Source organism: Ursus arctos, unplaced genomic scaffold (assembly GCF_023065955.2).
Source record: "Ursus arctos isolate Adak ecotype North America unplaced genomic scaffold, UrsArc2.0 scaffold_24, whole genome shotgun sequence".
NCBI classification, from domain to species: domain Eukaryota; kingdom Metazoa; phylum Chordata; class Mammalia; order Carnivora; family Ursidae; genus Ursus; species Ursus arctos.
In genome coordinates this window covers 40,366,785-40,391,819 of record NW_026622919.1, presented here as the reverse complement: position 1 = coordinate 40,391,819, position 25,035 = coordinate 40,366,785, and the positions used below count along the sequence as shown (strand labels likewise).

Genomic DNA, 25,035 nt, shown 5'->3' with positions numbered 1-25,035 from the left:
TGAAATTCTCTCGCTAGGGAAGCCTATGAGAGCTGAAATTACCTAAGGGAATAGCACATTCTTGATTCCTAGCTCACGCTCACTCTGGAAAATCAGCTAAATGAATAGAATTGGACATAAAGCAATTATCTCTTTTAATCATGTTTAAAAAAGTCAAAGAACGAGTGAAGCAGAGATTCTGGGTGATTAGCTCAAGGCTCCAAGTCAAAGACACACATAGCCTTAAACTTCTGATACTTCATTTTAAATCTTTCCCACTGTTGTGTCAGAATGAAAATAAAGTTGGAACTTTTGGAACTTCTTGCCTAAAACAGAATATATTCTAACTTTCTTAAAGCTTAAACAGCAGATGAATTACATCTTCAAGCTTTTAAAGATAGGTAGATCAATTACAGTTAATTTGGTCATCAAGAGGCATTTATGATGAATACACGAAGAGCATCGACAGGATTCTGAGGAGCAGTCTCCATGTAAAGAGCTAACGAGTGGAGACGGAGTAAGCTGCTTCCAACTCCCCTCCTTTTTTCCAGGCTATGGTTGGTCCCACTGCTAATGCTCAAAGACCTCTCCTTTAAAGAAAAAAAAAAAAAAGAAAGAAAGAAAAACAACACACACACACAGCAGAAACTAATTCCATAGTCTCTTACGCTTGTCTTTTCTAGCAGCCTTTACAACAATCCAGATCTTAGCTAGACGACACAAACAGCTGGTTCTACTTTTGCTATTTGAAGTCCCTTAGGTGTTCACTGGTAACTTCAACATTTATGCTGATAATTATTCTGGCAGCTTTAGCCTTGTGGATCCCACCCCTGATGGCACATACAGATCACTGGGGAGAACTTTTCAAAAAGACTTATTGATACCTAGGACCAAACTCAAACCAATGAAATCAGAATGTAGGGTTTGAGCATCTGTATTTCTTTAAAAAGCTCCTTAGGTGATTTTAATGTGCAACCAGGGTACAGACTCTCTATCCCTCAATTTCTCAGCTGTCTGAACTCTAAGGACTTTTGTTATTATTCTACGTGATCTGCCTTAAACCATGGCTCTACTTTCTATCTCGAAATGATGTGTTCTAACTACAAATTCCTTTCTTTGAACACAATCTCTGTACTCTAACCACGACTACTACTCCTGCTAAACTTGCTGCTTGCTATCACCCCAACATTTATCTTTGGATCTTGCCTCTCCTTTCTCAGAGTACACCAAGTCCTCTTCTGATGTTAACTGCTTCTCTATCAATGTGGTCAGCCATTCTGTGATGGTCTAGGGAGCCCCCTCCCCAATTTTTTCATTTCCTTGTCCTGCCTCTGTGAATACCCAGCCAGCCATCAACATCAAAGCCCAGGCTGTTGAGTACATGGCTAAAGAGGTCCCAATCAATTGCCACGAATCCTTCTGCTCAACTTTCTTGGTCTGCAAAACAGTAGCTGCCTCTAAGCCCTAACAGCTGGGTCTTTTTAAGGGCTTTTCTTTTTTTAATTGTGGTAAAATATACATAATGTGGTGTCCCTCTCCATCAGATGCGGGCCCCCAAATGTGGGACAATGATCGGTTGGAAGCCGGTGGCGCGGGCAATGAAAAGATTCACCCAAGGCACAACAAGGGAGATAGACGTTTATTGAATACACTGCAAGGTAGTGGCAGGGCAGGACAGCAAACAAGAGACTGTCTGCAAAGAGGCAGTGAGTGGGGGCTCTATTTAAAGTGGGAAGGTGAGGAGGTATGGGGACGCATGGAATTTTCCCTTTTTTGGTAATTGTGCCTGGTTGTAAGTAGCCCACTGGTCAGTTAGGGCCAGTGGATATTTTGAGGTGGGTTGCCTGATGGGCCTGTCTGTATTCAGCCAGGTGGTCGCTGTGGGCCCTTTGACCTTGATCAAATTTCCATTGCTCAAGCCTGTTGTTTAAAAGTGGCCTCTACACATAACATAGAATTTACCATTTTAACCATTTTTACATGTACGTTTAGTGGCATTATGTACATTCACAATGTGCAACTATCACCACTAATTCTAGAACTTTCTCATCAGCCCAAACAGAAACTCTTTGTTAAGTTTATAAAGGACACTTCTGATTCTGTCATTCCTCATCACAAAAATCTTTCATTGTGCCTTCACATGCCTACTGAATAAAGATGAATTTTCTTAGTTTAACATTCAAGGCCTTCCATGATTTGCCCCAAGTAGCTTAATTTCTCATTATCCATGCATGCTGAACTCTAGCCAACTGGATGATCTGCCATTCCCTAAAAGATGCTCCTGATATTTGGTCTCTCCATCTGGAATATCCATCCTCTTCAAGGCTACCTGTCCAAATCCTCCTCATCTTTCAACACTCAGATGAAATGTCATTTTCTTCACCAAGTCTTACTGTTTTTTTTCTGCCTGAAGCAATCTCTCCTTCTTTTAAAGTTCCACACCACCTGCCCACATTCTTTTGGCACTTCCTACCATACATATATGACGGTTACTTCTTTACATCTTATCTCACTCCACAGACTATTTTTTTTTTTTTTTTAATTTTTAAAGAAAAGCACGAAGAGGCAGCAGGGAGTTAAGAGCACTCCTGGCCCACTGGACCAGTCAACATGGGTTCAAATCCCAGCTCTGTCATTTCCAAATGAACTTGGATGAGTTATTTACCTCTCTGAGATAATAGTTTTTTCATCTGTAGAATGGAGATAAGAGGTATTCAGAACAGTGCCTGGTACATTAAACGGAAAAAAACAAAAAACAAATGAACAATTTGTTTTTGTACCTTCCACAGAGATTAGTATAATGTTATGTACAAAGTAGTGCTAAATGTTTGGCTGAATGAATAAATAAGGCAGACTAGATACTGACTAAGTGGCAATTAAAGTCAGGAATTCAGCTTGATTGTTCTGCTAACTTTTCCATTGTCTTGCCTTTCTCTCTGTTTCTGCCTTAGGCTTCAGGGGTAAGGAGCCAGAATTGGTAGACAGTGGGTAAGCAATAGTTTTTGTTTTTGTTTCAAATCATCAAATGCTTTTCAAGTAATCCAGCTTGGACACTAAAATGGGAATGAGTGAAAATTAGACCCCAATGCTTTCACAATATGCTGATTCTTTTATATTGCTATGATTCCCAACCTGTAATTATTATTTATAGGACTGTATCTCCCACTAGATTACAAACCTGGAGGGCAGAGACTATCTTATACATTCATTTAGCAAACATTTACGTAGCACCTACTATATGTTAGGCACTGTTCTAAGAGCTGGGAATACAACAGTGAGCAAAAGAAAAAGAATTTCCTGATCTAGGCACATAGTTGACGCTTATGTTTTCAGAATAAATGAAGAGGAAATTCTAACAATAAGGGAATCTTCAAAGCTCCTAGGATGTAGATTTATGGTCCTTGCTGGCACTGTCTGATAGAGAGTAAGAGTGCACTTACATATGTATATGCATATTTCATTTTGTTTGTTCTTAGCAATTCACGGACTCCTAAGATTCCCTGAGGGTTATAGAGCTCTTTCTTTCTTTCTTTCTTTCTTTCCCTTTCTTTCTTTCTTTCTTTCTTTCTTTCTTTCTTTCTTTCTTTCTTTCTTTCTTTCTTTCTTGTAAGATTTCATTTATTCATTTGTTGGGAGGCGGGGGAGGGAGAGGGAGGGAGAGGGAGAGAGAGAGAGAGAGAGAGGCAGGCAGAGGGAGAAGCAGGCTCCCCACTGAGTGGAACTCGATCCCAGAACCCTGGGATCATGACTCGAGCTAAAGGCAGATGTTTAACTGACTGAGCCACACAGGCATCCGTACAGAGCTGTTTCAGAGCACCAAGGAATCACGTATTGTGTATTCTTTAAATTACAAAATGTTGCTATAAAATATACTATACAAATACTATCTGAGGAGCCCAAAACTACATTACTGCTCACCAAGGACTCTAACTGGTCAAAATGGGGATGGAAGTTCCCTTGCTGCCTTTATGACAAGAGATTCCCGTTTAAACAATGCCTGCACAAGCCAAACCTATCATCCAAATAGGGACACTTCTAAAAGTAAAAGTAGGAACGTATTAATAATTATACAGGACATTACGTAAAATCCAGGAGTCCTGACAAACCGGGACACACAGTCATCCATTAGACTTCTCACTTCCACTGGTTTTAGGCTGTAATTGCTTCTAGTACAGAAAATCCGTACTACCCACATTCTTCTCCATAAAACACTAAGATCATGTTTCATTATGTTTCAAATTAAAAGTAAACTTTTCCTAAGGCAGGCCAAATTTTTATTTTCAATCCAGCAGGCATCCAGTACTTTCTGGGAAAAGGCATGTTTATGTACAGAATTCAGAATCCTGACTAAAGCATGATAAATAATGATTTTCAATCAAATAATTACAACTGGTTTCTCTAGGGTTAAATCTCAGTAGGCTCAAAGTAACTACGTGCCAAAGTATTTTCATATAGTTTTTCAAGCAGAAACTAAAAGTGCAAAATGAATAATGTAATCCTTTAACAGCTAAAAGTTCAGTTAAAAAATAATTTTTCTTAATTTATTAAGGAATATATTTTCCAGGTTGATACATTAGATTTTAAAAATATGAAAAGAGAAAAGCTACAAGATACAGAGAACAGGGTAGAATTTATTGCTCCTTTCATACTGGACTCCTACTAAATCTGTTGCACCCTGTAGGTAGATTTGTAAACAGGTATAATCTAGATATTGTCTTTTTAAAAGTTGCTTAAGGAGCTATCTAAAGATTCACGGTCTTTGAAAACTCAAGCCACCGATGGTGGGCACCGATGCAATCATTTTATCTCAGGGAAAAATGTATGATTAACTGCACGATACTATATGCTTATACTCTTATTGTACATCTGATTACATCAAAACGTTCATAGACCTCAGATTTTCTAAAATGATATTAACTATTAAATCAGTGTAAAGGGATCTTAAAATGTTTCTGTACTAACAGTTACATATGCAATATAACAGCACAATTTTTCAATCTTAGAAAAAACTGCAATGATGTGGTACTGTATGTATAATGGAAGGTTACTTAAGATTCTTTCTTTCCTTTAACTAATTAAATAATATGATAAATATATATTTTTGACTCTGTGAACTGATTCCTTTATCAACTAACTAAATATTAGAACATCCATTAGATCCAATAGCAACATGCTTAGAACTTACCTAAAATGACAGAGCCTCAAACAGACCTCAAAAGTTTCTTCAAAGCACAATTCCATGATCATACATTTAAAACTCAAAATATTATCCATTCTAAAATCTGCAAAGACACAACAATCCTCCAATTTAAAAAAAAAAAAAAAGCCACTGTCTAAAACCATGTGTAACATGTATGCCATGTTTTTGAGATACTACAGAGGGAGCTGCTGACGCAGATGAATAATACATTAAATTGAAATCAAGTACTAACTTGAAATATTATTAATCTTTAATATTTTTGTGTTTTGGTAGTAAGTTTTCTTATTTTATAGCAGGAAATGGAAATTTTTTTTTGCTTTGGCTACAACAGATTTATTTGTATTAAAAAGTACAGGACACAGAAAACTTCCTATTTAGGATATTAAAAGAATCACCAAAGGCAGAGCTTATATGTAACTAAGGCATTTCTTATTTTTCCATTTAATAGCTGTCCTAAAACACAAATTTCTAGTATCCTGTTCTCCAAGCTAAATCATGACTTCCTACAAAAAGTCTTTATAGTCCTGGGGCAGCCACAGGAACAATTTCTTTTTATGTTTGAAGGATTCAGTGTTTTCCAAATAGCACCACTAGTGGAAAACACCTTTTTACTGTGCATGATTCTATATATAGTTAAAAATTATACAAGAGAAAACAAGAATAATTGAGGTTTAGGTTTGAAAGACTCTTCTGTAGCAAACTAATTACAACAGGTGTCAATTTTTTAACCCGAAGGTAAAAAACTTAAATAAAAAAGGAAAGGATTTAAGTAAATGGTGTACCAGATGGTTCCATAAATATTTTATGGCAAAGACTTTTAATTAAACATTCATGATCAGTTTTGGGGAGAGGAATTTCACAGAAACGTTATGCTAACTAATGAAATGGGCTGAAATCAGCCACCACAGGTACTATACTATCTATGCCACTCACGGTTTTAAACCATAACTATACTAACTTTCCCTCTGCTCTGCAAGTATTTGAAATAATAATCAATCAAGGCTCTCCCAGATTCCAGTTCTGGTCACTAACAATAAGTGATCGAGAAGTCCTAGCTTATAGAAGCACACAAAGTTTTTAAAGGGATGACAAACCCAAGTATACAAAATTAATGCCTGATATAAACAATTCATGCTTGAGCTATAAGACAGAAAATATTATAAATTAGCTAAGTATTCAGTGAAGAGAATCTAAATATATCTTGCAGTTATTAAATATACCCATATTCACCAATTAATTATCTTACTTGAAAACATTCTTTCCTCACAGATGGCCTAGGTGCAATAAAGGGTTAACTCAGGAGCTCTAGGCTACCCAAACCCTACACATTCCAAAAGTCTTTAGGACTGGCTCAGGATCAATGCCTGGGAAATAACCTTTGAACCCTTGCAATGTCCTGCCTCAGGAGACAGTCTTAGTATACCTGGGTCTTTGGTCACATCCTACAGTTTATGCTAACAGTATGATTTATGGTGACACCTGTTTTTGTTTGCCTGGGGCCTTGGGCCAGCTGTATTAGTTTAACCCCTGGGTGGGAAAAGAGGAGAGCTGGAAACTGAGTACCTAAGGTCAGCCCTGTGGGTGCTCTATGCTTACCTGACTGACCTCCAATAAAAACCCTGGACACTAGGGCTCAAGTGAGCCTCCCTGGTTGACAACATTCATCTGTGTTGTCATACATTGTTGCTGGGAAAATTAAGCAAGATCTGTGCAATTCTATGGGAGGCCAAGTGGAACTTTGTACCAGGTTTCTCCTGGACTCTGCCTTATGCACCGTTTTTCTTTGCTGATTCAATCTGTATCATTTTGCTGTAATAAACTGTAGCCATGGTAGAACACCTTTCCTGGATCCTGTGAGTTCTTTCAGCAAATCATGGAACCTGAGGGTAATCTTGGGGACCCCTGGCACAACCTATAATAAAATAAAATTCTTATTTAATAAAGACTTCTTCTAATTTCAAGGTTTGTTGTCAGCAACGTCATTTCCAAACAGGTAGAAATAGCATTACACATTCATAGGAATGCCTTCTAATATGTAGGTTTGTTTCCAGTCAACTAAAAGGATAAAGGTGACTCCTGGCCAGGTGTAGGAAGTTACTTCTGATGAATGATACAAGTATGTCCCCACTCCCACGACTTCCCTTCTTCAGTGAGAACCTGGGTAATTTTCAGGAAGTCTATGAAATGGAATCATCAATGCTTTCTCCTCGGTTGTTACTTTTGATCTATAGTTGAGGAGAAAAGAACTTTCTCAATTTTTCTATCCTTAGGGTAATTCTGTGCTTTTTAAAAAAGCATATGTCAAGAACCATCTGACCAGGCCCAAGATCACAGGTAACAAAGACTCTCTTGCCAGCCAGAAGCTGGTCAAGACCCAGTCCTTTCTCTGGAAAGGGCAAGGTTGGAGCACCCCAAGTCCACTGAGTTAAGCCTTTATTAGTTCCATAAAAGATTCGTGGGTTAAAATATCACTGAGGATTACAGCATTCAAGAGCTTTAGGTTTATCAGATCACAACATCCCAGCAGTGTTGATCAGTGACAATTCTATCACCTTATAACGTTTCCCAATTCCCCAGTCAGCTTAGCCATTCTCCTTCTCTCAGGGAAGCTCTTAATTGTTCCCAGTTACTAAAGAAATTATCAAAGATAATTTTCTAGTATAGAATTACCTACCACCTGTGTAAGAATGAGATTTTTATCTCACTGCTAAGTCTGAAAAACTATCTTGCTTTCATATTGGTTTCCATTCCAAGTCATAGGCCTAGTGTTAATAAAAAGCCTAGAGTGAATAAACTATACTGTCACGAGCTCATGAATTCAATGATTTAGGACTCCTTATCTTAAAGTTTGACCCCGTTAAATGCAGAATGGTCAATGGTGATGCTTTGCCTAGGGCTAACCTATGTCCCAATTTTTTTACTTTCATGCACAGTTCCAGGAGCTAATACTAGGCATTATTTTACAGTTTATTATTATCCATGATACCTAACACACTATTTTTACATATTAACAGTAGTAATATAATGTTAAAGCTTCTATCCTGAGAGAATCATGTAGGAGTTGAAATAAAGACCACAGAGTCAGGCCGTCTGGAAATGAACCTCAGTCTCAATACTTACTAGCTCTGTGATCTTGGTCAAGTTTTTATTATCTTTTGTGCCTCAATTTACTCTTCTGTAAAATGGGAACAATCAATCACACTATATTTCCCAGATGGTTGTTATAGGGATTAAATAAACTCATGTGTAAATAACTTAGAACTGTGCCTGACATCTGATAAAAACTTATGTAAGTAATGACTATTACCAGCACAATCCCCATCACCATTATTCCAAAGAACTTGGGATTTGACTTACATTATCTCTTTAATTTTCACCTTACCCCAAGTGGTAGAAAAAAGGGGCAGTAGTAGCCTCTTAACTGAGAGGCAGTTGTTGTATAGCAACAAGAGTACCTTCTTAAGTTCCATACAACATAGCTGCCTCACTGGTTTCATCTGCAAAATGGGGATGGTAATAACCTATCTCATAAGGCTGTGTGGAGATTAAGTAAAATATGTGCTCCAAAGTCCTGTTTTATGGTATCATAATTCAGGACATATTGATAATATTGCTCTCGGTCAGATACTCGGGATTTCAAAATTACCTGGTTCCAGGTACTCAATCACCTCTGCAAGGATGAGATTTTATACACCTTAAAGCATGAACCCCAAAAGGTGCTAGAAGAATAAATTAATAAAATATTGTCCCCTTCTTTCACATTCCCTGGTTAGGATACATTTCTTCAAAATAGTCAATGTGTGGAGGTTGGAGTATGTCAAGGGCAGAGAGTACCTGAGAAAAGGAAAAAAAAAAAAAAGTCAAATTTAGAGAACTTAAAAAGGAAGCAAAATATGACATAAATGCAAGTAAATACTATTAACGCTTTAATGACTTAAGGCTTAGTTATTACAATTGCTCACTGAGATTAACTAAATTTATCAGTCAAGAAACAGTCCTAAACAGTAAGATGGGTTTGTAAAATTACTATGTAAAGACAATCCTATCCAAACTAAAATGAGAGGGGCAACTGGGTTCTACTACATGCTACCAGACAGCTGCATGCAAAGTGTGTTGAAACACCCTATTTTTAAATCAGTGTTGCTCTAAGAGCATGAGGAGACACACCTACCATTCATTCCTCTAGTCCTGTTTAAAAAGTGTTTACCAACTACATTCTACCTGGCAGGCACTGTGGTAGGCTCTCTAGTTATACTGATAAAAAAAAGTGGTACCATCCTGCTCTCATGACTAGTAGAGAGGAAGGCATTAAACAAACAAGCAGTTACACACCTATATAATTATGACGTATATTATTTGAAGGGAAAAAGTCAAGAGGAATGGGGACAAAAAGTTTCCCTGAAGTAACACTAAGAGTTGAAGGCTGAATAGGGTTGGTCAGGCAATGAGTAGATACTGTAAAGGCACTGAAGCAAGAAGGAACCAGGCAAATTCTAGAAACAGAAATGCCAGTGCTTATGGAACATAGAGGGTGGGAGGAAAACAGACTGGGATAAAATAGAAGAGGAAGGCAGGGGATATAGCACATAAAATCTCTTTAAATTTTGTTAAGCATTTTGGATTTTATTCCAAGTACAAAAAAAGAAGTCACCAGGGTGGAAAGAAGACTTTAAGGCATCTGAAATTCAAGTCCTTTATAAAAGTAGCATACTAACAAAGTCACTTCTGCCTTTGAAACATAACAAATAGGCCTACTTCCCCTACCAGCTGTCCAGCTATTCTTTTAAGTCCCATCTATGATATCACACTCAAGAATCTGAACCTATCTAACTAATGAGAAATCTGAGGGTCAAAGAATATGAAAGAAGTTATTTAACAGGAAATAAACTGTGTGGTACAAGTTCAAATTTTCGATCTTTAGCTAAGTTTATTTAAGAAAAAAATTTTTTTATTATGGAAAATTTCAAACATACAAAAATGGATAGAAGAGTATCAAGAATGCTCATGTAATTAATACCCAGTCTTAGTAATCTACTATGGCCACTCTTATTGCATCTATACGTATCCCCACTCTCCGTATATAATTCTGAAGCAAATACCAGACTTATTTCAGCCATACATTAGTAAGTATCGCTAAAAGATGAAAACTTTTATCTATCTATCTATCTATTTATTTATTAATTATGTGGGGCTTGAACTCACAACCCTGAGATCAAGAGTCGGACACTTGACCCACTGAGCCACCCAGGCTCCCCAAAGAGAAAAACTTTTGAAAAAATATAATAACTAAGTCTAAAAATTTTGTTTTTTAATATCATCAAATATCCAGTTCTGAAATTTCCAATTTTCTTTTCTTTTTTAAAGTTTTTTAGTCTAAATCAGGACCTAAATAAGATTTACATATTATGGTTGATTTGTATTTTAAGTTTTAACCTACAGATTTCTCCTCTTTTTCTTTTCCCCTTGCAATTTACAGGTGGAAGAACCTTTGCTCACTTTTTTTCAGCCAAACATCTGTCACTTCAAAATTCTAAATTAAACTAAAACCTCCTGTAATGAAAAAGTCTTTACTCACTTTAAAATCAGTTACACATAAAAGTTTGAAAACAGTTTAGAGATGCTTTATAAAGAACCTTGATCTTTCCTTTCTGAATTAAAATGTTTATACTTAGAATCTTGGTATAAAGGAAAGATAACAGATTTTTTAGTTTCTTAAAAAATATTTTTTATCATATAAAAGATAAATTATTTCATTTCTATAAATTATTTCATTTCTATAAATTTAAAAACCTATAATTAGCTAGTGTCACAAATTCACGCAAATTCATTTCTCATTATGCGATAGAACAATTTTTAACATGAATATTTGATGTTTGAGGAAGACAGAAATTAGTGTTTTACTTGACATCTTTCGGACTCTCCACTCTGTATCTGAACAACATACATCCTGTCTTGGGGGAAACCAGAATGCAATGAGTGACAGCGTCCATTAGAAAAAGCTATTGTACACTTCAAATCTATCTGCTATAATTAGAGGTTATCTAGAGAAAGTGACAACCATACATTTTAAACCTTGATGGAGAAGAATGAGGCTTTCTTATTCCAGATTTGATGAGGCTTTTTGTAGAAAAGCCATATAAAACAGGGTCAGACGTTTGCACTAAAGCATTTAGCTGTGATTGTTAGCTTCAAAGGTATAATATTTTAAACTTTGCTTGGAATTTTTTAAATGCCTGTTGTTTTATATTACCGTTATTTTATCTCAAAATGTTTATCGGAGGACGGCATTCCACAGTGTTTCCAGGAGGGCAAAAACAGTGCTTAGATCAGTAGAAATGATCCAGGAATCTCAGAAATGATGTAAATAAGTAAGAAGGAATAGTACCAGTTTCAAACTCCAGACTTCATGCCCGACTCCCATTTTAAATAGCCTGAGTCCCTCTATAACCCCATTATTTGTGGGAATAGAGTGTGTGAGATTAGCCTTATGATGGACTCTTGTAAAGACTTTGACTTGTAAGGAGTCAAAGTATCCCAAAATACCACCAACTCTTCAAGGGATCTCAAATACAGAAAAAGCAAGCAGACTTGTCTAATTTAAAAAAATGAACTAAAATACTTCTGGTAAACAATGGTCATTACCAAACAATGTCTCAGCACATTTCTCAAATCTTTTAAGAACTGGACAAAAGACCATTATGGTGGCTGTTCCTTAGAATTTTAACCTCTGTGATGTTAAGATTCACTATAAATTGGTTACACGATGCAAAACTGGCTTCTTTTTCTCAGCCCTTTACCAATAAAACAACTGTTGTAAATAATCTTAATCCTAAACATAAAAACTAGAAATTTAACTGTTCATAAAATCCAATTAAATCCCATGTTTAGCAAAGGAGCTACCCCTTCCCCAATCTTACTCCCCAACTGATTTTAAGTTCTTAAAGGTAGACTGTATAATTACTATTGTTTTTAATAGAGTTGTAAAATAAAGCATGCCAAGTGTATAATTTGATTAATTTTTACACAAAGTATATAATATGATGAATTTTTACTCCATGGTTAACATCTAGATCAAGAAGTTAAGCATTTCAACACCCTAGAAGGTCCCCTTGTCCCTTTCTGGTCAAAACCCATCCCCGCTCAGAGGTCACCACTATTCTCATTTTGCCCGTCCTTGAACTTTACACAAACTGAATCATAAAGAATGAAGTCTTTTGTGTATGACTTTTTTCCTTTACTGTTATGCCTAAGAGATTCATCCCTGTTGATGTGTGGATCAGTGGTTCGTCCTTTTTATTGGTGTGTAGTATACCACTATGTGAATGTACTGCTGGCAGACATCTGGGTTGTTTCCAATTTCTTGGAATTACGAATAAAGCAGCCATGAACACTCTTGTACGTGTCTTTTGGTGGATATGTGATTTGTCTTGAGTATACCAAGGAGTATAACTGCTGGATCACTGGGTAGGTATGTATTTAGCTTTAGCAGAAACTGCCAGTTTTCCTAAGTGGTTTTACAAAATTACACTCTCATCAGCAATGTTAAGAACTTTAGTTGATTTGCATTCTCGTCAACAGTAGGTATTGTCAGTCTTTTTGATTTTAGCCATTCTGGTGGGTATATCATTATCTCATTATGCTTTTAATTTACCTTTCTCTGATGACTAATGACTTTGAGCACTTTGTCATATGTTATTAGCAATTTGGTTATCCTCTTTTGTCAAATTCCTAAGTCTTTTACTCGTGGGGAAAAGTTCTTGATTTATAGAAGCTCTTTATAAGATATATGATGTTTAGATACAGAATTTACAGTTTGAAAAATGTCAAGTAAAATATTTACTTCTAATGGTCTTCCTCAAATGCTAAATATTTATAATTGTCTATCACATAATATTTAAAATTGTCTATCACATAATATATTCTGGAAACAAGTTTTTTGTTGAATATATGTCTGAGGCCTGTCCTTTCATTCTCTTAACTTTTGATGAGCATTAATTCTTGAGGTTAATACTGTCCAGTTTAGCAATTTTTTTTTTTTTTTTAATGGTTAATGCTTGGAGCGTCAGGGTGGCTCAGTCAGTTAAACTTGATTTTGGCTCAGGTCATGATCTCAGGGTTGTGAGATCAAGCCCTGTGTCAGCCTTCATGCTGAGTGTGGAGCCTGCTTAAGATTCCCCCTCTCTCTGGCTGTGCTCCCCCCTCAAAAAACAAATAAATAAAATGGTTAATGCTTTACTTGTCTCATTAAGAAATCTTCACTTATCTCAAAGTCATGAAGATATTTTCCTATGTCTTATTACAGAAGCTTTATTACTTTACCTTTCACATTTAAGTCTACAATCTATTTTGAATTAATTTATGTATCTGTTGTGAAATAGACTTTGTTCAACTTCTTCAAGACTGTCTTGAGTATTTTCAGTCTTTTCCATCTCCATAAACTTTAGAGTATTTGTCAATTTCCTCACACACATATATACAAAACCCTGCTGGGTTTTTGATTGGGATTACATTGAATATAGAGCTCAACTTGGACAGAACATGCATACTAACGAAACTGAGTTTTCCAATTCATGAACACAAGAATGTGTTATTTTAAATACATCAAGAATCTGCCCAGTACCACAAATGTTAGGCACAGAGCAAACAAAACCAAATCCACTGAAAAGTAAGGCAGTCTACAGCATCCTTTGCCTGTTCACACTCCTTAGCAGCAGAAACATTAGCATTAATAATGTCTGCAGCTAAACAGCATGTCTGCATTCAGAGAAGCATCCTATTGGTCCCACATTGGTATGATTCTTCATCCTACTTATGAACCCCACGCCCCGAGTTAGGCCAGACTACACAAAGGAAAATGAATCATTCTTCTTTGCCTCTACTTCCTCCTCTTTGTCTTCTCTATCCCTCTAGAGTATTCCAGAAGTATTCCAGAATTAAAAGACGGGGAAAAAGTAACTCCAAGAGAGAGAGAGAGATCACTGAGGTTATCATGCCATACTTGGAGATTTCTTTTTTCTGTCACTTTCACTTACTTACTTATTCTTCAAATAGACTGACTGCCTACTGCATACTTAATGCTATTGCCTAAGGACAAGAAAAAGCCCCGGATTTGTATCACAGGGGATCCTTGCAGTAATCAGTGGACCCTTAAGGGGGCTCCGAATGGGCTTTAGAGGACCTGTGAAAGCCTAACATGACATAAATATTGTGTGTATGTGCATTTTTCCAAGAGAGGATTCATAGCTTTTATCAGATTCTCAAAGGAGCACAAAACTGAAAAAAAAAAAAAAAAAAAAAAAAAACAACCCAAAACTCAATCATGCCTTCTCCATGCTGATAATACGGCAATCGTGTATGCATAAACGCATGCACAAGTGCACAGGTGGGTAAAGTACAGAATATTTTTACCAGGTTTTATAATAGCTCAGATTCTGACTAGACTCTAGTGATAAGCCTGGTCAACAACAACTTTCAGAAAGTTAAACCCATTACTGTTTCCCTAAGTTATGACATCAAGGTGAATCTATCCTTAAGAAAAAAAAGTGTGTGTGTATATCTCAATCAGTCAGATCAGCTAAAATCAATGAATTTGATAGTGACCTTTTTTTTTTTTTCAAAGTAAACTCTATGCCCAACGTGGGGCTTGAACTCACGACCCTGAGATCAAGAGTCGCATGTTCTACTGACTGAACCAGCCAGATGCCCCTGATACAGTGACTTTGAAGGTTCTGTTCAAAAGAAAATCCAAAGTCTCCCAGCTATACCCTGACACATTAAAAGCCATGCAAATTAAAATCCAACCTTCCTACAGTGGCCAGGGTAATCTTTCTAAATGCCATTTTCATTATGACATTCTTTTCTTCTTCTTTCAATCAAATCTTAATTTCAAAAGGCTCATCTTAAGGTTTACCTCCTCCATGTTTGAAGCATCTGAGCTTCTAAGTCCACAACAATCTCTCTTTTCCTTAATATTATGGTACTTGTGTGGCAGCATTCACCTGAGCTTTAAAAATTACAAATCCCTGGGCCTCAACCCCAGAGATTCCAATTTAGTGGGTGTGGGATGAGAACCGTGAATCTGCCTTTTTAAGGATCACCTTGGTGATTATAATATACTTCTAGGTTTGGTTGTCCAGCATTTTCCATGCACAAAACACAGACTGTCTTGCATTAATACTTAACCATGCAGGCAGTCCTCCCAGAGCACTGTAATCATAGTACTCATCACATTACTAAGCCCCTTAAGGGTAGAAAGGCCTAGAAGCTAACATAGTTTAGGAATATAGGATGGGCAGAATAAATGTTTATTGAATTAATGAACACGGGCTCTGAAGCAAGACAGACTCCAATCTTGTGCCACCCTGACCTTGGGCAAGTTACTTAACTCTAAGCTTTGATTTCCTCCTCTGCAAAGTAAGGATAACAAACCCTATCTGACAAGATTTTTAAGGATTAAATGAATTAATGTATGGAAAGCCTCTAGTGTACATCCTGACACATAGTAATAATTGTTAAATACCTGATCCCTCAAAAAAGGACATTATAAACCTTTTTTGTATCCTCCACATGACCTAGCACTGTCTCTATACAGGACATAACAGACATTTGTTGCCTTAACTACATTAAATACCAGATGCTTCTTAGACTGGCATTCCACACATACCACATATGTGGCACTGAGACGCTTTTGGAGATCTCAGAGCATAGCATAAATTCATGATATATAAAATAGTGGTGCCATACCATCTTCATCTCTAACCATCTGTCTCACTTTTGAATATTCCCACAAAAGTCACAAGCACTCACTTATGACAGAGCTCAGGAGCTCCAATTGGTTGCTATGTTTTGATAGGTATTTTTCAGAATTTCATTTATTTCTTTTCTTACACTACTCACTACACCAACTTTGTCACTTAATTAGTTACCCTATAGGAATGAGTCACGAGCAAAGATACCAATACATATAGATAGTAGCCTATTACACTATCCTTCCTTTATAAAAGAAGCCAAGATAGGTCTGAATATAATAAACCACTGAAATCCGTAGTAAGCAAATTTCTAATGTCTCCTTCAAAAATTTTTTTCACCATGGATACCTTTACTTGAGTCTCTAACAATGTAAATAAGGTTTGTCCTCTTTGATGTTGGGATGGTACTCAAATTCAAGAAATAAATAACTAAGCAAGCACTAGACATCTTTCTAAATCACTTACAAAATTTGAGGGACCAGTCATAAAATAGCAACTTGAGTGGTATTTTGCAAAGTCACTGAAACAAACGCATTTTTAGGCAGTTCCCATTGACTGAAAGATAACAATAACTTTTTAAAAAAAGTTTAAGGAAAATGGATGTCAAGAGGGGTAATCTATAAAATGAAATATGCCAAAGCAAGGAATTTCAAATAAACATATCTATTTGATATTCCTAGTTTTACCAAACACCTCAAACTTCTACAAATTTCTCTCTTAAAGTGAGACCTACACTTTGGCCAAAGTTCTAAAAGTTCCTGTGCAAACAAGCAGTCAGACTCAGAAGGAATTATTATATTTCTGATAAAGTTTTTATTTTAGCAATTAAAATAACATAGGTTGAGTACGAAATGCAGAATGTGAGGCAGTTTTTCTTTTCACATGAAATCGGTAACTCAAGAGACCAATGCTAACATCCCCAGGTAAATTTTACATGTATCAAACGTTTACTTCAGGATCGAGGAGAAGCTATTTCTCAAACCACAATGATTTTATTCACCCATGAGTCTTGACATCTCTAAACACAGCCATGCTAACCTATGCTACTTAAACAGCTATACTGGTTTTTAAGAGTAGAAACTGTTCCCCTACATCTTTACATTAATCTCTGATTTAAAATATTAAAGGTTAAGAATAAAGCATTTAAAATCAGGGACCAATTATTTCCACTTAAATCACTCACACTACATATTACACTCTTTATATTAAATATTAGTATTGTTCCTCAGCTAACTATTAACAATTTGCTTTACATCAATTAATATTTATCTGTTGAGCAATACATCTTAGAATTCACTTAAACTCATTGCTCATTGTTCACAAAAATGGTCTAATTTGTCTCAGGTTCTCAAACTTCTTAATAACTTGCACATTCCCTTTTTAACTCTCTTTTGCTCTCTACTAACACAATGAAGCGTGCGTAGGAAATAGTCTATCCCAAACACCAATTTCACTTACATTATCATGTTTAAAAAAACACAACATCTTCAATTCCCGGAAGACCCTTTTGCAAGAGACCAGATTCTGGAAGACGTTGGGCATCTTTTTGAGTGCTACTCTCTTTCCATCTCTTGGATCTGTTACTGACCTAAAGAAGCAATATATGGGGGAGAAGGGAAAAAAAAAGAGAGAGAGAGAGAGAGAAATCAATTCCAAATCTTGTTCTTCAATGTTTCAGAGCATGACCATCATCTTTATCTTAGACTACTCAATCCACTTAAACAGTGTTTAAGGTATCAGTGAGAAAGAAGATTTAAAACAAGTACACACTTAAAATCAAAGAGAATGTTTAGCTCATCCAACTTAATTGCCATGCTTTTTAAAAAAATCCTTCTCTAAATTTCTATAAACACTTTCTCTGAGAGGTCACTTAGCAATACATCTCAGGTAGGAGGGCTATTAGCAGTAAAGCCATTTTAAAGATGAGGGTGGAGTACAGATTAATACAACTGAAGTCAAATTAGTTGTATGCTTCATTTTCAGGACCAAATTCAAGATGGAAGAGATGTTCATTCAGATGTCATTATGTGTAGTTCAACACAGAGAACACAATGTAATTATTTTGGCTTCTTAAATAAATGAACATCCTTTAGTAATATGGATCTCAATCCCACCAGTAGCTGAACAGTGTCCCCTCCTCAGAAGTCCGAGTGCCAGCTTAGGGCTGTAGCTCCTAGCTTATGAAGACCTCTTCCCTTTTGCTTCCTGGTGTGGTAGCTGTGCCTCCTGTAGTTTTTCTTTAATAGCTCAGTGTCCCCCCTTTTTTATCTTTTAGTCTTCCAACATCTGTATAACCAATTCCTTGTATTACGTTTCCCTATGTTTGACATACTAGTATGGTTTCCATTTTTCTGACTGGACCCAAACGATACATATTAAATCAAATAGTTAAAGGAACTGAAGCAATAAATTTGTTAAATAAGGCCAACTGACCATTTCGCAAGTAATTTTCCGTGAATTATCTTAAAGCTTTTTTTCCTTCCACCCATCACATATGATGGTTGTTGTCCTTGTAGAATGTATTTCTGTCAAACTTATTTTGCTGATTCCTGACTATCATTCCTGGCTACCATTATCTTTCAGCTCCAGTTTCAGTCATCCAGTGCTTTGGCTATCCCTCCCAGATTTGTGTCATTTAAAAGTGTGTTCCATAGGTCATCAATGGCGTTATCCAAGTTATTAAAATTTAGAACAGGACAGAATAGATCTCTGCAATGGATACAACACTAGAAAACATTTATGAGCCTGGCATCCCATTATTATTGAAATAATTACTTACTTAACTATAATCACTCAGTTTATTTCTTCATCTTGTCCACAAGAAATCACTCATCAAATTGCCTTCCTGAAAACAAAGCATTCCTGTTACCTACCAACCTGTCTAAAAACTATATGAAACTTCTTTATGAATACCATGACTTCTTTATAAATTCATCTTAGTGATCACTACTTCTTCTCTTAAGTGCTTATGAAACTCTTAAATGGTGCATTCTATTTAAATAGTATGAGGACTCTATTCTTCCATTGACTGAAAATTTGATAAAACAATTAAGAATTATAATTTTTAGGTTTTCAATAGCTTGAACTGTAATTCAACTAAGAGACCTAACATTCGCAATTATTGCTTAAAAAACACCTACCCAGTGCTCGCTTCAGCAGCATACATACTAAAACTGGAACATAACAGAGATTAGCATGGCCCCTGTGCAAGGATGACACGCAAATTCGTGAAGTGTCCCATATTAAAAACAAACAAAAAAACCCCCAAACCCAAACCAAATCTACAACACTGCCTAAAAATCCACATAAACATAAAATAGAGAGGAAACTAGATAATTATATTCAGATTGTTAAAAATATTTTTTTTGTTTAGTACACTACTTCTATAACTAGACTAGGAGACAAAAATGTCAATGAAATAGCAAGGAAGGAAAATTTTGGACCACACATTGTGTTTAGCTGTCACTGTCTCTTGAGACTTCCTTAATGTAGAATAGTAACTTAGCATTCCTCTGTCTTTATGACACTGCCATTTTTGAAGAGTACAGGCCACTTATTTGTAGACTGATCCTCAGTTTGGGTTCATGTGGTATTTTCTCACGATTAGACTCAGGCTGGGCATTTTAACAGGAATAACTCAGGAGTGATGTCTTCTCAGTGAACATATTAGGAGGCACATGATGTCAATTTTCCCCATTTCTGGTGATTAACTTTCATCATTTGGATGACGTGTCTGTCAGGTTGCCACATTGCAAAATTACTATTTTTTTTTCCCGTTGGTAATTGTGTAACTGTCCTATTCCTCATCAGACTTCGACCCATGACCTTTAGCATCCACTGATGATTTTTGACTGAGTCAACTATTACTATGATGGCTGCCAAATGGTAGCTTAGTAATTTTAACGTCTCCAAATAGCTAGTCAGCACAATAAATATTCGTTTTAAAAAAAATGAGTAAATTGATTTAACACAAGGCCCTTTCCTGGGCCGCATACAGCAATACTTCTTCCCAGCTTCTGACTTCTTATTGGTCTTGACTCTACTGTGGTGAGGAGAGCTGCTAAGCCCCCTCCTGGCCCAAGGTTAGTACTGTGCCTTGCAATGTTTTAAGGTAAAATTCACGAAGCAGTATTTTATTTTATTATTCATGCAAAAGCCAGTCATGCCTGAGGCTGGTAACAATATAACTCTAATGAATGTGAAGGGCTGTGCAGTAATTTCACGCCATGTTGAGTTTGTTCTCTCTTAACTTGAGGTAGCAGATGCTTTAGTTCAGCTCCAACAGTACCACAGAACACAGATAAGTGTGGAAGCCTGTTACACAGGAATTCTTTTATTTACTTTGTTACTGAAAGGCTTGCCATGCTTAGTTCCTCGGCGGCTGCAATACCCTGGTTATTCCAACTGTACTTGTTAATGAAGCTCCAGCTGTAGAAATAATGAACAACATTTAGGGCAACTTGCCTCATTTTAGAAAAAAAAAAAAGGAGCCATCCCTTGATCTACAATCCACTTACTGGTCAGCTACTTTCTCTACTAAATGCTGGAAGCCCTACATAAAACAGTGCATCTGTCATTTCACCTCATTATTTTCCTGGGCAATCAAGTTACACTAAAACAGGTATTTACTTCTTAAGTTTTAAATCAATGTTCGACTCTGTAAACAGTATATTAAAAATACAGTTTTGGGGCGCCTGGGTGGCACAGCGGTTAAGCGTCTGCCTTCGGCTCAGGGCGTGATCCCGGCGTTATGGGATCGAGCCCCACATCAGGCTCCTCCGCTAGGAGCCTGCTTCTTCCTCTCCCACTCCCCCTGCTTGTGTTCCCTCTCTCGCTGGCTGTCTCTATCCTGTCGAATAAATAAATAAAATCTTTAAAAAAAAAATACAGCTTTAAGGGTTGTGAAAAAAGAATCCTTTCTTACATCTGCCAGGAGTACAATAATTTTTCTCTACATTGAGAGTACCAGTTCAACTGTTTTTTAAACAGTCAGAAGAATCCACAAGCCATTCTTCAGAGAAATATAGCCAGCCAAAAGAGTACGAAACCAAAATAGGAAGCTTTTTAGATCTGGTGTGGTTGTTTTGTTGCAGAGCTTTCTTAATCCCAGGAAACTCTGACCACTGCCACAAATCTGCTTAAATTATGGACAAGTAGAAGGGCTGGAATGAAACAAGAGTGAAGCTTACTGGGGATACATTCCCAGGCACTAGAACCTAATATTACAACAGCTTTAAATTAGTATAACTACTAAGCAAGAATCTCCCAAGAAATTATATGCTCCACATTCATTTTATGTGAACAATCTTTTCCCCATATGGGTTAGCAGTTTTAAAGTCCATGTTTCCAATATAGGTTTTTAACTATTCAAAACAAATAATTTATAATGAGAATATTTCACTCGGATTGAGAAAATCAGGTTCTTCTAATTCTATTCACATAAACTTGTAATCAGCTATCTTCTATTTTTTGCTATACACACTACAATTACTATGTCAACTGTACCAATACAGTACGTATCTCAGTAACAGAACCTCCTAACTAGACTCTAAATATTTAGATTATTGCCTTCACATTCATTTTGAAATTCATTTCCTTAAAAGTTATTTTTACTTGTATTTAGATTAAGTCAGCTTGAGAAAACAATCACAAACTATGAGGTACAATTTCTGACAACAAATAAATCTAAAAAAAACGTATCTCACTTGTACCTTAGTCCCTGTTATATGTTCAAGGACACTATAGGTTAAGGAATAAGGAATTTATTTTTACATCTTTTTGTTCTTTTTTTTTTTTTTAAGACTTTATTTATTTATTTGACACAGAGAGACAGCGAGAGAGGGAACACAAGCAAGAGGAGTCTGAGAGGGAGAAGGAGGAGGCTCCCTGCCAAGCAGGGAGCCTGATGTGGGGCTCGATCCCAGGACCCTGGGATCATAACCTGAGCCGAAGGCAGACGCTTAACGGCTGAGCCACCCAGACACACCCTCTTTTTGGTCTTTCTAACTAAAAATGTAACAGCCTAAAGTTTGTGTACTTTGACATAATTTATAGAGTTGCACACTGTTCAGAGGAATAAACTTTCTAAGGCTTCCCTGCCTCCACCCATGGACACATGAAAAAAAGATTCTCATAGTTAGGTAATTTGTTCCATCAGTTGGGATTTTCTGATGTTTGGTTTTTCTTTTATGTTTATCCAAATTTGGTATTTGCTGAGTCAGCTCTAGGTATACGAAAGAGACCCTTTTCCCTTTTTCAAGATACTTCTACTAAACTGATCCTCAAATTTGTTAATCTGATATTACAAGGAAAAAAGACCTTATATAACAGCTAAACCAAAGCAGTGAAATGGTTCTTTCTCATACCCTCCAATTCCACTATTGATCAGAAGAAGCAAAACATCTACATTTACTTGAAAGAGTTAAATATAAACTTAAACATCCTCTAACTCTGTGTTTAAACAAGTATAAATAGCAATGATCCCGGCAGGTGAGACATCACTGGGCCACTCTGATCTGTAGTGAGATCCCCAGGGGTGCTGATAAGGGAGGAGAAACAAGACACAGGCAAATCATCCAAAATCAGGCTGTCATATTTATTTTCAAATACTTGTTACCAATGAATAAGAGCTAACTTTTAAGCCCCCAATTCCCCACCAATTATCATTGGTTAAGATGAAATATAGGTGCAAAATCCTTTTATACTAATTATTGTTGACCCAAGAACAATTTTTGTTCTTTAGACCATGAATTAATAATTAGTTTCATCCTTGCTGCAGATGCTGAGAAAGACACAGAGACTGTTACTCCTCAGTCACTGTCAAATATCTTTGTGAGGAGTATGACTTGCCTGCAGGGAAGCTGCCACACTGTCTTTTCAATAGGGATTTTCTCAGGTTGGAGGGTGAACATGACACAGCCTAGCCTGCCAACTCTAGGAAGTTTTCATGGCCCACTAGCAACAGTCCTCTCCTAGAAACAGACCCATGAATACTGTATGGGAAGGAGAACCACCTTCAATGAAAGACAGGTTTCTGTACAAAGATACAAAGGAAAAAATTCACAGCTGCACCTTCTTACATTTTAACAATTTATGGTAAAAAGACGTTATAAAGGATAACCAAAACAAAAACTATGTCACACAAAAATGTGCTTGCTTTTAATCCCACTGATGACTTCCTGAAAGACATGTGTTCAGTAATAGAAATACTGAGAAATATAAAGATTTTTTTTAAAAAAATTAAAGAATGGCAATTTTTGTTGCATGTTAGGTTTATAAGTACAGAAGGCACCAAATGAAAGAATGGCTTTGTTTACACAGGTTTATAACAGCATGGTTTTGACGATGTTGAAAAATTGTAATGAATTAAGAAATGCAAAATTCACATATTGGAAAAAATTTGTGTTTAAATGCTTATTATTTAATATTTTAGTGGCTAAGCTAATATTTTAAGAATTACTTAACATAAAATTTAAGTCCTAATATGCTGTTAGCTAAAAGCAAACCGAACATACCAAACAACATACCAGCAAAATGTAATTTTTGAAATAAAAAGGAAAATCTGAATATGGCTTGGAATTATGGTTATAAATCAAATGTCCACATTTCCTAGGAATGTATACTTAAGTATATATAGGTGAAATGACATGAGATTTAAGATTTGCCTTAAATACTTCATCAAGAAGGACTGTTGAAACAAACGAAGCAAATGTTGATAATTATTGAATATGGTGATTGGTATAATGAGGTCAAACTATTCAAAAATAAAGAAAACATGTTTGAAAAATTTCAAAATAAAAACATTGAAATGAAAAAAATTAAAGATACTATTTATAATATAAAAAAATCTGGTATCTGGGATTAAAGCTAACAATAGCTTTGAAACACTTCTACATAAAAAGACTAAAAGACATTATCGAAAGAAATTAAAGACATAAATAAATGGAGAGACATACCATATTCATGGACTAGAAAACTCAATATTATATAAATTTCAATTCTCCCCAAACTGATTTATAGATTCAGTGAAATTCCAACCAAAACCCCAACAGGTTTTCTTTTTGTGGAACTACAAAATCAGTTCTAAAGTCTTTATGGAAATGCAAATATGCTGTGGACTGCTAAAACACTCTTGAAGGAGGAAAAATTGCTCTACCACATATGAAAACTTAACATAAAGCTACAATAGTTTAGATAACATAATTTTGGAACAAGACCAAAGAAATAGAAATATGACCCCAAAACAGATTCTCACATATACAGATACTTGGCTTGTCATAAAGGTGTCTTTGTAGATAGAAAGGCTGTGCCATAAGCTACTGTCTCTCAGCCTCAAACCCATCCGTCTAAACGCAACTCTATAATATCAGGGCTATGACTCTGCAAACCACATTTTGGTTTTGCCAAACAGCTCCATGTTAGGCTCTGCCAATGGGGGGGGGGGGGTTAGAGTACACTACAAGGCTGGAGGAGGAAAGGGGGACTTGCCCCTTCCTGTGGGCTTCCTGCCTGTCTCTTGTTTCTGTGTCACCCTAGCAACACTTCTCCACTCCCAGCATTGGCGATGCCTTCCTATAACTGTAGCTGAGTCCAGTTTATAGTTTTCCCATTTGCAGAACCAGCCTCATTGCATCCTCCACCCTAGATACCAGCACTAGTGAGCTTGTATCCTCTCCTTAGATATCTGAATTTCTCCTGCATGGGGTTCTAAGTCTTAATAATTCCAACGTCTTCCATGATATTCCTCTAGCCATAGCTAGAGGTAGCTATTACTTCTATGATGCCTTCCATGATGCCTTAGTTCTCTTCTTGTCTTTTTAATTACCTACAACTTTAAACTTTACAAACAACTTTACAGCTAATTAGCACCCCCCCCCAACTTTAAAAGCTCTGTTTCAATAACTGGTATGGTTTCTTTCTCCTCACTGGACCTTGACAGATAAAACATTCTTTTCAATTCATGGTACAGAACAACTAGATATCCATATGGAAAAACAGAATGAATCTTCACCCCTACTTCACTCCCTACACAAATTCCAGGAGGATTGTAGATATAAATGTGAAAACCAAAATTGTACAGCTTTTAGAAGATAACATGTAGTAGAATAT

The 25,035-nt window shown here is 36.3% G+C and overlaps 1 protein-coding gene and 1 non-coding gene across 2 annotated transcripts in view; one reads left to right on the top strand and one right to left on the bottom strand.

Moving 5' to 3' along the window:
- Positions 1–25,035, bottom strand: part of NLK (nemo like kinase) — a 158,359-nt gene that overhangs the window by 48,500 nt on the left and 84,824 nt on the right. Inside the window, exons 2-3 of the mRNA XM_026517691.4 lie at positions 17,386–17,515; positions 8,958–9,013 (exon numbers count right to left, since the gene is read on the bottom strand). Of these exons, the coding sequence (XP_026373476.1) occupies positions 8,958–9,013; positions 17,386–17,515 (186 nt within the window). The remainder of the gene's footprint in view (positions 1–8,957; positions 9,014–17,385; positions 17,516–25,035) is intronic.
- Positions 19,071–19,174, top strand: LOC113269208 (U6 spliceosomal RNA). The gene has a single exon (XR_003321371.1). It is a non-coding gene; the product is annotated as a U6 spliceosomal RNA (small nuclear RNA).